At 40.1% G+C, this 15471-nt stretch overlaps 1 protein-coding gene across 2 annotated transcripts in view; it reads right to left on the bottom strand.

Annotated features, from left to right (window-relative positions):
- Neto1 (neuropilin and tolloid like 1) overlaps positions 1–15471 on the bottom strand; it is a 118743-nt gene that overhangs the window by 19948 nt on the left and 83324 nt on the right. For both annotated transcript variants that reach the window (XM_055598775.1, XM_055598774.1), the window contains exon 7: positions 13829–14057. In XM_055598775.1, coding sequence (XP_055454750.1) covers positions 13829–14057 — 229 coding nt within the window. The remainder of the gene's footprint in view (positions 1–13828; positions 14058–15471) is intronic.

The raw sequence follows: 15471 nt of genomic DNA, 5'->3' as shown, positions 1-15471 counted from the left end.
ACACACACACACACACACACACACACACACACACACACACACACACAGAGGCAGAGAGAAATGCACTCATCTCCCTGATGTGCAGGATGAAAAAAAAATTCCAGAAATACCTGCAAACAGATTTCAACAACACATAAAAAAATAATAATAATCACGAACAAGGTGGTTTCATTCCAGGATGCAAGAATAGATTAGTATATGCAACCCAATAAATATCATATAGCACAAAAACATAAAGAGATAAATTAATTACATGTAATTTTAATTGATGTAGAAAAGGCCTTTGACATGACCAACATCCCTTCACGACAAAAGCCCTTGAAACTGAGTAGAAGAATGTCTCTCAGCGTAAAGGAGGGTGGTTATGGCAAACCCGAGGAACTGAAAACAGTCCTCTAAGAGGGTACCCACTCCACTTACGTTCTTTTCAGTACAGTACCTGTAGTCTTAGCCACAGCTATCAGGGAAGAGAGAAAAATTTCAACAGGGGAAGGAAGCTGTCATTCCTGTTTGCATATGGTTTGACTCTAGACTTAATGCTCTACTTAACACCCTAAACACTCCACCCGAAAACTTAGAAATGATTTTTTTTTTAAGTTCAGGAAACTAGAAAGATATAATCAACACCAAAAATCAGCATCTTTTCCATCACTCTATGAAAAGTCCTGCTGAGAAAGAGCTAGGGCAACAGACCCTTTCAAAATAACCTTCAGAACAGTACCTACCTGCATCTCCTTGGCATCGGTAATGTTTGCTCTCGTCAGTCTGCCCAAACCCTCTGGAGTGACCGCAGTCCCCCTAGTACCCTGCCACTGTCCTAACGTGTGTTTGTCTTGTTTGTGGTGTGCGTGTTTGTTGCTTCATCCAACACCTGCAAATGCAGAGGCCACTAAAGGATGTTACATAGCTCGTTTTATTTCTCTTCTCTTCTCTGTTTCAGTGCCAAGCTCCTTACACTCACCGTTGCTCTCTCGGTGTCCAAAGACACCACTACGGGTCCCTCTGGATTCCAAGGCTGCAACCACAGGAACTGTGTCACTGAAGTCTGATAGTGCTTCCTCTGTTGGCAGAACTCCAAATCCTTCCGAAAAGGTAAGATCCAATCACAGCCTCCTTACATGATTTAATAACAGGGTTTCCCATCCTCAGCACCTCTGTCCACCCGTTCCTCCAGAGGCCAGATACCCCAGCTCACTCACAGTGATGCGTCACTACCCTCTCCCGCCAAGGGAGCCGTGGTCTTCTTACGCGTCCTCCTACTGCCTCAGTTAAGGCGCTGCTTAACGCCGCTTCGTATCGGAACCTATGGCAATTGGTGCTTCTCTTGTTTACAGCAATGGTGTGGTGGTGCATGTGGGCATGTGTCTGTGTGTGTGTGGTGTGTGCATGTCTGTGTGTCTGTGTATACGCATGCGAGTGCATATGCGTATGTGTCTGTGTATTCGGTGTGTACATGTGTGTGTCTGTGTGTGTGCATATACGTGCATGTGTATAGCCATCTCTGTGTGTGTGCTTGTACATGTGTGTGTCTGCTTCTGTGTGTGGAGCATGTGTGTGTGTGTATATATGTGTGTAGGTGTCTGTGTATCTTTGTGTGTGTCTGTGTGTCTCTGTATGTGTTTGTGCGTATGGTGTGTGAATGTGTGTGGTATTTGTGTGTGGTGTGTGGGTGTTTGTGCCTCTCTGTGTGTCTTTGTGTGCTTGTGTGTGCATGTGTGTATGTGTTGTTCCTGTAGCGGCCAGAGAGGATATAAGATGGCTTCTTATATTCTGGGTCTCACGCTGAACCTGAAGCTCATCAGTTTCTGTAAACTACCAGGGATTTTTTTATTTTTATTTTATTTTTTTACATTGACTGCTGGGGACTTGAATGCAGGTACTCTCACTTTCATAGTAGGCACTCTTCCCACTAAGCCGTCTCCTTAGGCACAGCAGGTACCACTTTCTGCCTTCTTAGAGTGTGCTCCTTTGTAGACTGCACAGAGTAGAAATGCCTCAAGCAGGACAATGGATAGAGGGTGCCACCTTCTCACTAAAGTATGGCAGTGGCTCAGTTTCTAATGAACTTCACTCTTCTCTTAGTGGTAATAATGGGGGATACTATTAGATCATTACAAAGAGCAATTATAAGTCACAGTGTATCGTGTATTTTAGAATCACAACCAGATTTAAAATGTATCATTTAGCACTGATGGCCATTGGCCACGGTGAGGGTGTAATTGTTGAGTAGGAAAGTTTTGAAGGGATGACTTAGTAGTTAAGGGTACAGGCTGGGCAGTAATGACGAAGAAAGTTAGGATCCCAGCTTTGAGGCTGCACTTACGCCCTTTAACCCCCGCTCCCGGGCATCTGATACCCTCTCCCGGCCCCTGCGCTGCCTCAGGAAATTACACATGCGTGTGCACACAGTCACACTTCAGTCATCAATATTGCCACCACATCCCCTCTAATAGAATTCTCCTGCTCTCATATCAGAAACTAAAAATGACCCTGAGCTTTTGCAGTTAGAATAAATGACATTTTACTGAAAAATGTTTACCAAACTGAATCCAGATATAGATTTCCGCATCTTCTCTTCATTTCTCTTATCACCTTTCCATTTGTCTTAAATAAAAAAATCAATGTTTCCAAAATCTCCCCATTCCTGACATTTTTTTTACAAAGCATCCTCTTAGAAAAGAAATACATTTCTACATCACTTTATGTAATATCCAAAATTCTGCTTGTAAACATCAATTTAATCTCACACAATTGTTAGATTGCTCCCCAAACTTGTGATAAAGCTGTAACATCTCACTGCTGAGGAGTGTTAAGGAATGAAAGTCATAATTTCATGAGCACGTTTTCTCCGAGGTACAGATAACTTCTTTCCTCCCTTTCGATGTGAACCACATCACAGGACAGCCACTCCAGTTCTCACTCCAAGGCGCCATCACACAGTTTATGCCATCGTCATATCTGCTTGGACTCAGCTACAGGATGATTTATTCATTGTGTGCAATCAGGAATCACAATTGCAGTGCTGGACTGCTTTGCGCTGGGGTTATTATTAGGCCCTGCACATTTGGTCCAGAGCTGGTTTTGTGATGACGTATGCCTGTCTGCGGCCGCTGGTTAGTTTAGACACATTGTTCTTACAAAGGTTTAATGTCTGTTTTTGCCGCTGAAGATCCCAAGTTCTAGCAGAAGAACCTAAAGCAAACAAAGACTTGTGCCAAGCTTTAGCAGACCATATTGTCTAGAGCTTGTGAATGGACCTCTTCAAATACTGACGGTTCAAGGTAACAATCTTCTATGTCCATAGGGAAGCAGTTGACAAATATAAACTAAAGTGCTGTTAAATCAAACCAAAGCAACACAGACACACACACACACACACACACACACACACACACACACACACACAATTACCAGAGTCTGAAATCCCACATGACTTTGCTGCGTGGAGCCCCTTGCATACACTCTTAGACTCATGCAGACTCACACTTTACTGGTCTACACACATTACTAGAATGTGCAAAGGGAAACAGATCTTCAGTGAATACAGATGGAAGCTAAGTTGATTTCTATTACAGAAATTGTTTTGGGCTCAAAAACTGAAGGAACAGATTAATATATATTATTATTCTTTTTCATACATTTATTTATTACAGTTTATTCACTTTGTATCCTGGCTGTAGCCCTCTCCTTCATCTCCTCCCAGTCCACCCTCTGTTATTATTCTAAGCACCTATGCACATAGAACCTTCATAGTGATGTAAGTTAAATGACAGTGATGGCTTCATTAAAAATAAAATTCATATATTAAAGTGTTTGGGCTACTGTTTTCTTTATGGTACAATTGAAATCAGGAAATAGTTTGAAAATAAAAGAAGTGGAAAGGAATATTTAAGGAAGGATTAAGGGAGAAAGGGTTGATTATTTGCAAATTATACAATTTTTTATAATTTTCCTTGCCTTCCTGCATTTAGATGAAACATATTTAAGCCTTTCACCTACTCTATAGTATTTCTCTCATTTTCTGGAATATGCACTGTGGACTATCTAGCCATTCCTTACAACAAAGTGGTAACTCTAACTAGCTCATATTAAGATATGGTATTAAATATTCATCATTCTATTACAGATTTTGTTTTAACAACAAATCCTCTGTAAATGGCTGGCTTGAGATTTTTTTCTGAAACTGGCTCACATTAATTTTGAATTTATAAACACATATCCACTTGCAAAACTTATAATGATGCTTCACTGTTGTTTTGCAATAATAAAATTACTTAATTTAAAAGACAGTTTCTTTATATGGAAAAGGAATATATGTTCATAATTTATAAAAATGGGCATGTGCTTAAATACAAACAAAGTTAGCTCATATTGAATACATACAGCCTTCAAGCCTTTTCAGCTATCACTTTCATATTCTCAGCAAAGAACTCCTCAGTTCTATAAAAATCAAGAGAAATAAGTCAATTGTAGTAAGATAAATATTGACATCCCGCCGAACTACATTCTTCTCTCACCAATAAAAATCAAAGAAGGGCTTGAGGGTAAAATATAATAAGGAAAGTTATTTAATTAAAATTAAAAATAAATATTATATTTCATTTAAAAGGCTTCTAACTTTTCCTATGTGATAATTGCCAAAACTTGTGAATGTTATTTTACATGTCAAAAGAGAATTCATAAGTGTCATGAGATTAGGAATGGCAAGAAGAGAATATGACTCTGGCTTATCTAGAAGGCTAATGTTGAGCCGGGAATGTTACAGCAGAGCAGGACTGGAGAGCCAACCGGCAGCTGGTTTTGAAGGTCTGAGAAATGCAGCAGATAAACTGGATACTATGAGGAGTTATGCTCCCTCAAAGAGCCTCTCAGGAGGCAGTGACCAGCCTCAGTGTCACTATAGATTTAGCCCAGTCAAACCACCCTTAAATTTCTGACATCAGAAACATAACATAATGATAATTTTGTAATTAGTTTAATTTTGTTAATAGTTTAGTTTGAAGAAGTGGAATTTTCTTTACAGCAGCAACAGGAAACCCATACACATGATGAACAAGTCAGTGTTCAGCTTGGTTAATATAATCATCATGCGTCAGCACTTGCTGTGAAATATGTCAAGAGTAACATCTTTTTAGTGTTTTCCATTCCATTTGGAAAACATTGAAGGGAACGCAGGGGTATAGCCGCATGTATCTAGGAAATTGCTGTGGGCTGTTTCAGTTTGCTTTCTTTGTTGCTGCGATAAACACCAGGACCAGCCTAGGGAGGAAAAGCTTTATCTGGCCTTCACGTCCCCAAGATCTTTGCCCAGATGTCAGGTCCTCGGGAACTGCACTGGAGACCGTGGAGGAGCGCAGCACCCTGGTGCGCTCCCCACGGATTGCTCAGCCTGCTTCCTTAGTCTACTCAGAACCTCCTGCACAGGGGTGGCGCTGCCCTCAGGAGCCGGGGCCTGCCCACATCAGCCCTTAAGAAAACCCCCTCCACTTGCCTCCAGACTGACTGAGGGGAAGCCCTTCAGCAGTTCTTTCTTTCCCTACATGAAAGACAACAACACACGATGTGGAGGCAGCAAAAGCCCTAACAGCTCGAGGATGCAGTAACGATGAGGATTTACCTACTGAAATTTGTCACAGTCAGTCATCATCTGAGTGACCACTGGGGGCCAGTGGTGGAGAGACTCCACTTTGTTGAACTGGTAATGACTACACCTGAGTCCTGAAGCAACGGGATGGCTTAAGCGGTGCCATATTGATTAGCTGTTTTCTGATAGCGTAAATGACTAGTCATTATTTCACCGCAGAATACAGTGTGGGTAATCTTATTTACTTATATACAATCGATGCCTTCAGAAAGTCTTATTTCTACCTTTTAATGCTCCTTCATAACATATTCCATGTAGAAAAGAAAAAAAAATCATAATCTGAAGTGATGAGTAAAAACGGGATATTATCTTCTACATATATGAGCTAGATATATAGTAGGTATTTCATGTTAAATATTTATCCACTAGTATTTACAAGAATATGTACATTGTGTAGATAGCTTTTGTTAATGTAGTTTGATGGTATTCTCAACCATAGTGTTCTCCTAATGAAGAACACATGGGCACTCCCAGAACCACTTAATATAAGACCATCACATTTGGGCTAGCAATGGTCATGCAAGCCTTTAATCCCAGGCATGGGGGGGGGGCAGTTGCGCCCAGCTTGATCTACACAGAGGGTTTCAGGGCAGCTACAGCTCCTGGCATGGCATTGGGAACTGCACTTGAGTCTTCAGCTGGACCAGTGGGAGCTCTTAGCCATCTTTCAGCTCATTTCATTGTTTTAAATATATATTCGCTCTGTATATTTGCATGTATAAACTAGTGAACATTAAACAGTATTTTCAAATGTAATGGTAAATATTTTAACATGTGGTGTTGGCTTGTGCCTCAGACAATTTGTTTTCCTAGCAGAAGTACAAAAACTTTCATCACAAGTTGCCATCTCAAAGATGTATTCTTTGTTTTCTAAACTAATTATGACTGATGAAAATCACATCATTACTGAATTGACACTCTCCTCTTACTGCTATACATGGGCTTGTTTCCCATACGGAAGGACACTTACTCTACCTTACGACTAACAATTGACTTCATGTTTTCTTCGTTTCTAGTGTAGTTATCATCCTTTTCTTCTTGCTTTCTTCAGGTCCTATTTCTTACAGGGTTAAAACCCAGGATTGCCTTGCCAGTTGCTCACTTGTTCACCTTCCCCCTTGCATTTTAGGTGTAATGTTTCTTTTCAAAACAAATATTAAATATTATACATATAAATATAGTGATTTTTATTACTCACATTGTGTTTTGTGTCTACATTAGGACAATGTGCCAAAATATGACATCTATTCAGCAACTTTCTCAGCATATTTTGTTGATATTTAAATCTGTGCCATCTGGCATTTACGTTACTGTATGACATACACAAGCAAATATTTCCTACATCAATATAGTGCTCTTCATCTACTTTAAATAGGGCAATTTATATTGGTGAGATATGAAATCTACCCCACTAAGACACCAATATATACTTAAGAATAATCATAACTGATGGCCTTTCTTTCCCTATAACATAAAAGTAACTTGCTGAGACACAGACTCAAACACAGACCTTTTGGGTCTCCGTAGACATCCAAGGTTGATCACTGGATCTGACATAATCTTTTTAGAAAAATACATTGTTGATTAAATATCATAATGATATTTATATACCAGTATAATTTATAACTACAACCTGACTATTTTTCCTTATATCCAAAGATAAATGTAGTTCCCACCTCTCATCAAGGCAGCAGGTGTTTGCAGCAGACAGAGACCACAGTTGTTCAAAATGCAGAGAATACCTGACCATAAGGTGCTTGGCCACAGCTGATAAGTCTGCAGCACAATTCCTACACCTCAGGCCAGAGGACGGCAACGCCTGCTGTGACAGGAAAGCTGCCTCCAGTAAGTATCAATAATATGGTTGTCTAAATCAGACCTGCACAATGACATCAACAGTTTACAAATCACCAGAATCTCTAAACACCATCCAGTTGTCTTCACATAATCTCACTGTTAGAAGCCACACACAGGATCACCACACAAACTGCAAGGCAGACACCACCTGTACCTATCATCTTCAACTTTGTGCCAAGAGTCCTCTTCCCAGATTTTTAGAATAGATGTAATCCAGTTTCTTGGGGTTATCTGACTCAGTTTCTCATTTCCCTTATTGCTGGTGGCCAGAAACTCTGCAGTGTCTAGTGCCCTATGAAGCAACCAGTTCAATTGGCTCCTTCAGTGTCAGCTGTGTGACTGGACTGAGTTTCATTTTCATTCCTACAGTTACCTGGTTGGGTCAGATCTCCCAAGATGGTATTCCCTTTTCATCACCTCTAACTACTTGATTAAGAATACGTATTCTGAGGGAAAATGGTGCCATAGAATACATACTTAGAATCACTCATATCAGAAGCTATCTGTAGGTGCTGCTGTATCATGGGTGTTATAGGTTGTTTCCATATTATGAGATATTTTCACTTCAATTAATAATGGTTCTTCACATTTCCCTTGAAATACAAATGGTATTCTTTGTAATTTGTTTATCATAAATAAACCTACTACTTTGGCTTGTCAGTATAGGTTGATATGAAACTGCATGTCCTATGTTATCTGAGCAAATTATTGCAAAAATATTTCATGTGGCTTTAAAGTGTTCAGTATTTGGTTACCTACCTACAGCATACACTTTTTGCTCCTCAATCAAGACCTGATAATTTATTGTGCAAAAGCTGTGGTGTGAGCAGAACAGTAAACGGCTCTCAAAAAAGGAGAACTGCACTTGGCTGGTGAGATACACCCATCCCCACGACTGAATTTATGCACAAATCCCGGAGTGAAAGTGACTTGGAAAAGGCAGCAGGTGACGCACGCGAAAATATGAGATTCAGCAGGGTTCCCAGAATTCCCATATTGATATTCAATTACTGTTAAATCGGTACTTCTACCAGAGCTGGATATTGATGAATGTACTCAAAGATAACTTGTACTAAATGTAATCTTTTCACGGGATAGTTCTTCAGGATAAATTCAGTGACTATGGAAAATGATGTCAATACATTAAGCAGTATTATTAGAAAAACTCTGACAAAAGTCAGTAAAATAAAACTCAATCTATCATTAATAGTTCTATTTAAGAATGGTACAGAATTACCTTCCCTGACAGTGTAGCTGTACTTTCTCTTCCTGTCTAATCCCTGAACTTGGGGTCCACTATACAGCATTTATTCTTGGGGTTCTTGTCAACAAAGTGTTCGTTGTCACAGACAGTAGCACATGCCACAATTCTGGCAATGTCTCTGGTGAGAGGGCAAGGACTGGAGAGGACAGTGCTTTTTCTGCCCCGTGAAGCCAGGGACCAGGGGGGTGATTTCCCAGCCTTCCCTGCGGGGAAACCCTTTTCCATTTCTCGGATGCTGGGTCTCCTGCTGGCGAGTGTTGCTGCCGTGGCAGCTATGGTCATGCAGGACAGGCTTTGTAAATAAGTTTCTAATGGGCTCGTGCAGACTTAACATCTGCCCGCATGGCGATGAACCCTCATCCTCATTTTTCTCTTTACTGCAGCCAATTCAGATGAGAAGAGATAAACGTTTAATGATTTAAAAGGATATGTGTTGGTATTTATCAGTGATCACATTGGGAGTTCCTTTAGATTGTATTCATTTCAATTTTACTTCTGTCTGAGTGTAATGTGATAGTGGCATGTTATGCTCTCAGATTTTTTCATTTGCGCGTGCCATGCAGCTGGAATTTTCACATGAAGGAGTCAAAGGATCAAATCAGGTTTGAAAATCAGGTAGAACTCTGCTGACCAAACTTTACTGGAAACCTATTTTCATCATCCTTTCCATCTGTGTCCTCTTTAGAAGAGTTCTAACGCAGAATGACTCAAAGGTAGCAAAATTACAACAAGAGTCAGATGTTCAGTTCTTGCCTGTACTCGATTAACATGTCACCAAGACTAGAATGGAAATGTGCAGGAAAGAGTGATTTCTCTGGACATTTACCTGCTTTTGCCTGAGCTCATAACATGAAGTTGCAATAGATGATCTCTAAACCCTACTTTTACTTAGAAAGTTTTTGTCTTTCTTGACAGATATTTCTGAATTCCCTCTATCTTAGTCCATTTGGGAACCCTAAAAATCAAAACAAAGCAAAACACCATTTTCTAGATGGTCTATGATCAACACAAATGTTTTTCTCAGAGTTCTGGATCTGGGAACACAAACATCAAGGCATCAGCAAAGCTGTTGTCTGCTGACGGCCCAGTTGCTCAGTTTCAAAGTCCTGTAGATCCAGCCATGTGGAGTGCAGAGAGATCTGGGACTGAGTAAGTCACTCATGCCCCATAATGGGTGAGATGACCCATGGTAACATCTTCACTCTATCATCCTGCAGATGATAGTCTCAGTATATGGACTTTGGAGAGGCAAAACCTACGTTACATACTAAATGCATGTCATCAGGTACACATTTATTTAGGCATGCAATTACATTACACAGTTTGTGATGCCAATCTGTATACCTATGGCTGCTGTTTGGACAGTATTCGTGTCCTCAGGCTGGGGTTTAATTTCTAAGGTGAGGTATTTAGAAGATGGAGACTGATTTACTCTGGCTGGGTTGTAGAAGTGGAGTCTTTGGGAGGTGATTATGATGGAATAGCCATTAGTGCAGAGGCCCATAACTGACTCCTGGAGGCTCCATATAAAGCAGGAAAGAGACAGGGTACACACAGACAGGTACACATGTAATGTCATATACCTATACACATGTGTCAGAATGTATGTGCACACTCACACATGCAGCTACACATGTGGTATTATTTGCTGCCATGTGGCACTTTGTGCCACTTTTGGACACTGACAGCAAATCATCCATCCCCAGAACAGGCATAAACTCTGCACTTTCATTGTTCTAAAGCCTAAACTTGCCTCTTTCCTTCATGACATATTCAGTCTCTACATATTGTGTTATTAGCAAAAGAAAACAGAATAATACAGTACACACACACACACACACACACACACACACACATAACCACAGTAATCACCAGTGTTCACAATGCAATTTCAAATTTGCTGCTAATACTAATGTTGCAAAAAGGGACAGTGAGAGAAGAACCTTCTTCAATGCTTATACAGGGACCAACAGAATTATTCCAAACTAAAATCCACATTGCATTTTCTTATAGTTTCCACACCTTGTCTAGGAGAGCATGATTCCATTGAAAACATCAGCACACACCCAGCTCATTGCACACTGACTTCCCTCTTGGTACACAAACAGAATTCTGAACACTAATAGTCAATGAAGAAAAGCAAAGCACCATGACAGAAATCCTTATGGATATTTAATGTACTTACATTGTTATAGTAATTGGGTTACTTATAAGCAAGAGGCATTAGCTTTGTAGAGTTCTAGAAAAGTCCATGCCTAATTTACCAACATACTTAGTGGATGGCTAGAATGAGTTGATGGGTGAATCTATCATTTCCACACATTATCCTCACATGAAGGGAGAAAGAACAGAACCTCTTTCTGAGGATACTGTCCATGGAACCCAAGCCCATCCATGAGTGTTTGTCTTTGAAATCTAACCATTCTACACTGGTTCCACAACCTAAAGGATTCACATTGGTTAATAGATTCTTAACAGATGAAATTTGAAGAATTAATAGAAATCACCTAACTTTCAATTGACAAACTGAACATACTTTGTGCAACAACAGAGAAAACTCAGCATAATAGGCAAGAAAACCCTGACCACACACCACAACTTTGGCAAAATCTTATTGCAAATGGATGCAGTGATCTCAGAAACTGTCATTATAACGCTCATCATGCCCAGAGTGTGGATGCCTGCGGTAGCCGGTAGCCTGCCGCTCGGGTTGATGCTCCTTTGCATGTTGACGGAGCATCGTATTCTATGCACTGCTAATTGATACAGATGTTCACTCAGTGGCTTCACTTGCTCACACAGTCACAGGCACTGAAACACTCTATTTTACCTTGAACACACCTATGGGATATGTGCGCACCATGGCATAACGTACTGTTTCTCATATTCATGCGGATTTACAGACACCCATGGAATTTAATAATCCATTGTAGAGGTAAAGCGGACCTTAGGTGTCAGCGGCAATTCTTGCTATCTCACATGCTGTCAAGTTTTCCAATGGGTCACTCTTCATACGAAAGTACCAAAAGTTTAACTATGAGGTTTTCATTTCCATCAGTGCGACATCCCATACGCCTGCTACCATAACCTCTAAAATACAGGTGAACGTGTTACCCTCTGAAATAATACAGGTGAACATGTTTCCCTCTAAAATACAGGTGAACGTGTTTCCCTCTAAAATGGAGTCTCACTTATACTGCACTTGAGTGCAATAAACCCTTGAACCACAGTGGATGTTTTAAATTTGTCAACATATTTCTCATTTGTCAGTATTAAATTTTACAGTGCAGTAGCTAAAAATAGCATTTTTTCATGATATGTAAGAGATCCTTAGTAGTTTGATATTCTAGATTTTTGACTGTTAAATTCTATAGGGGATTTCAGTAGGTCATGATTCAAAATTGAAAAGAATATTTAAAAATATTCACACTGTAGTCTGGGTTAGAGCATCAACAGAACATCACACAAGCCCTGGTGATCTAAGTTTGATCCCTGCAAGGAAAGACCCAACTGCATAGTATTGTCCTCTGATTGCCACGTATGCTGCGATTCATGCATACATATCACGCAGACTTTAACAGTAACCCAAATACAAAATCATCACACAATGTCGCGGTTATTTCCAGCCCATCAGTAGGAATAGTACCTGAGAATGTTCTTTCTGTAGTGGGCACAGGTACTATTCCTGTCTTAGCATTTCACAAGAGAACCAAAGATCAGGCCTGACTACGTGCAACAGCTCTGCAATGCGCAAACACTGCGAACCTCCATGCTACACCTGGCAACTGTACAAGGTGCTGTGTAAACAGGACGTTGACGAAATGACTGTTAGATCTCATAGTAACTGCACCCCTCAACACATACAAATTGTAATTAGTACTTTTAAAATGCAGACTCTTAAAGGCCTTATCGAGGGCACACTGCAAGAAATGTGACTGAGGTATAAGGCATAAGCCACCAAAAAGTCCACTAAGAATTCCTTTATATTCTAATCTAGGAAATATGAGTTTTTTAGTGCCTAACTGAAATAAGGACCCAGGACCTCCAGCATTTCAGTCAAGCACTGAGATGGCGATGGACATTGCAGCATAAACAACCCACAGCAGGGCAGGGTCGCTAACTCTCTTGAAGTCCCTGGCACTATTTAGACAGGCCGAGTGACATTCAAGGAGTTTGGTTTACAGAATCCCCCCCCCCCCGCTGGTTAATTAGAAAGGAATTTAAAGCCAAAAGCATTTGTGTGTTTTATAAAATAATCACCTAAAAAATTTAACAACTGCGAACTTAAAAACCTTAGGCCTTGTGATGTTTATAAGAGATGTCTTAGAAGGCTCCAAATTCTTTTTCCTATTTAAACAAATATGCACACCTTGGAAATATAACACTCTTTCCCTTTAAATCTGAATTTCCTGTGTTTTTATTTGCTTATTTTTGTGAACCGTGAAATGGCCAAGGTTCCCTAGGAATGTCCTAATATATCTGTTGATGCAGCTCATTGTTTATTGAATGGTAATTTCCAAAGAGGGAAAAACAAACCTCTGTGCTTTGCAGTAACTTTATATAATATGTGACTTAGAGATCTTCTGAATTTTCCCCTAATTCTGTCTTCCCACGAAGCTCTCTCTCCCCTTACTTTAATTGTGGCTTTGGATTTGCAAGCTTGTTCAGATTAAATCAGACCGCAAAAGAAGCTTACAAAAGCCAACATATCAAAAATTTTATGCAGTTTTGAAAAATGACATTTAAACTCAAGCTTTATCAAAAACCTCAGCAGAGCCTCCATGCACTCGAGAAGAGCTAAACCGAAGACAAACAAAATCCATCGTTTCCCAGTGGAAGGGCTTGCACTTAACTAAGCAAGGCTAAGATGCATGTATGGAAGAACGTATAACTCTCACTTATCACTGCATCAAAACTAGGGGAAGGAGCCTCAGTTGTGTCAAGAACTTATTAGGAACAGCCTGCTGTGCCCGGGCTGCATGAAGAAAACCGCATTAACAGCCGAGGCTCCTTGCAGCTCGGGACACTTCTGAAGGGCAGACAGTCAGGCAAGGGGACCTTACGTTCTTGAAAGGATGTGAAGAGCATCTGGAACCTGCTGTTCCGGCTGCCCTCGTCTGCCCACATGCGGATCACGCCCAGGCCCGTTCGCAGCATCACATCATTGGCCACCGTGCTGCAGAACTTGGCCTTCAAGTCCTCCACGGAGCTGCTTCCGTCATACACCGCCACAAAGTTCCGTTTGCACTCATTTGAATTCTGCATCTCATAGTCCAAGAAACGTAAGTAAATCTGTGAAACAAAGACAGAACAGACTGTTCATTTCAAAGATGTGGAGCGGAGTAGGGCTTCCTTCTTTTTTGTTAGGTCTCACAAGACAGCCTTGATTGCAATCAGCCCCATTATTCCCCCTCGCGGACCGCAGGCAGACAAACTGGAGCAAAGCAAATTGTCTTTAATATTTTTTTCAAGTGTTATTATGCTGTTAAAAAAAAAAAACAAAACAACTTAAACGCGCCATTTCCTTTAGCTAAGTATTTTTTTTTTTTTGACCAAATGAAGCTGATGCCATCCTGTGATATATCTAAAATCAGCTGTTAGCTTTCAAACCTTACACACTGTTTGCTTTGGTCAGTGAATTGGCCTTAAATACTTGTTTACGCACTATTGTTCAAGTGCCCTGGTTGCTTTGTTTTGAGATATATTCATATAAATATATATATGAATGATTTACATTAAGACTAAAGGAAAACAAAACTGATATTGAAAGATGGCTTTTGCTTTCAGTCTGCTGAGATTACACTGATTCAGCTTTGAGGTGGAGCATATCAAAGCACTTTTTAAAAAGCCAATCTACCCATTTTCTTACTGCTTGAAATAAGTCCACTTAGCCAAATCCACACAAATAGAAGTTAACATTTAATGGATACAGTGTACTGTGACAATTAACCTTTAAATGCTCCCAACAACAACTACTTAGGCTCACAGTATAGACTGCAGGTGGGAGCTGAGACCGACTCCCTTTTGCATACTTCTTCCTGGAGGACACACTGCTTCTGACACACCGGTTCTTGGTGAGGCATCATGGGACAGTCCCGCTGTGTATTCAGAGTTGTAAGTGACGGAAACCAGCAAGAATCAGAACGCAGAGAACGCGTCTGCTCATTCATCCATCCATTCAGCGATATCCACAGCATGGCCTCCTTGTCAGTCCCAGCCATTTGCACACTTGCACATTAAAGGCATTGTAGTAGTGAGCAATGGATGAACTCTTGAAAATGTGTGTTAATTACATCATGACACTAGTGTAGACTGTGAAACCAGAGGAATCATACAGAGTAAAAGTAAGTGAAAGAAATTAGTGAGGGTGCAACAAGAATAAAATCTTAATAAATCTCGCCTCCTTTAGACATATAATTGTTTGCTTACATTTTGTTTTTAATCTTGCATATCTATGGGCTATTTTATTTAAATTTAATTTACTTCATCCAGCATGCGTACAAACTAAAGGTATACATTTATCTTAATTTCACTCCCACCTTTCTGTGAAATTTATGGAAAAAAAAAACCTTTTCCCCAGATCTGAAAATCTTTATTCTAATTTTAAATTTTCAGTATTTCAGCTAGAAAAATATATATTAATTTCTTTCAATGTTATTTTAAAATAGGCATTGGTCCTTATATTTTTTTCTCACAAATAAATTGT

This window comes from Psammomys obesus, unplaced genomic scaffold (genome assembly GCF_907164565.1).
Source record: "Psammomys obesus unplaced genomic scaffold, mPsaObe1.curated_primary_1811, whole genome shotgun sequence".
Classification (NCBI taxonomy): domain Eukaryota; kingdom Metazoa; phylum Chordata; class Mammalia; order Rodentia; family Muridae; genus Psammomys; species Psammomys obesus.
This window is presented reverse-complemented; position numbering and strand designations above follow the sequence as displayed.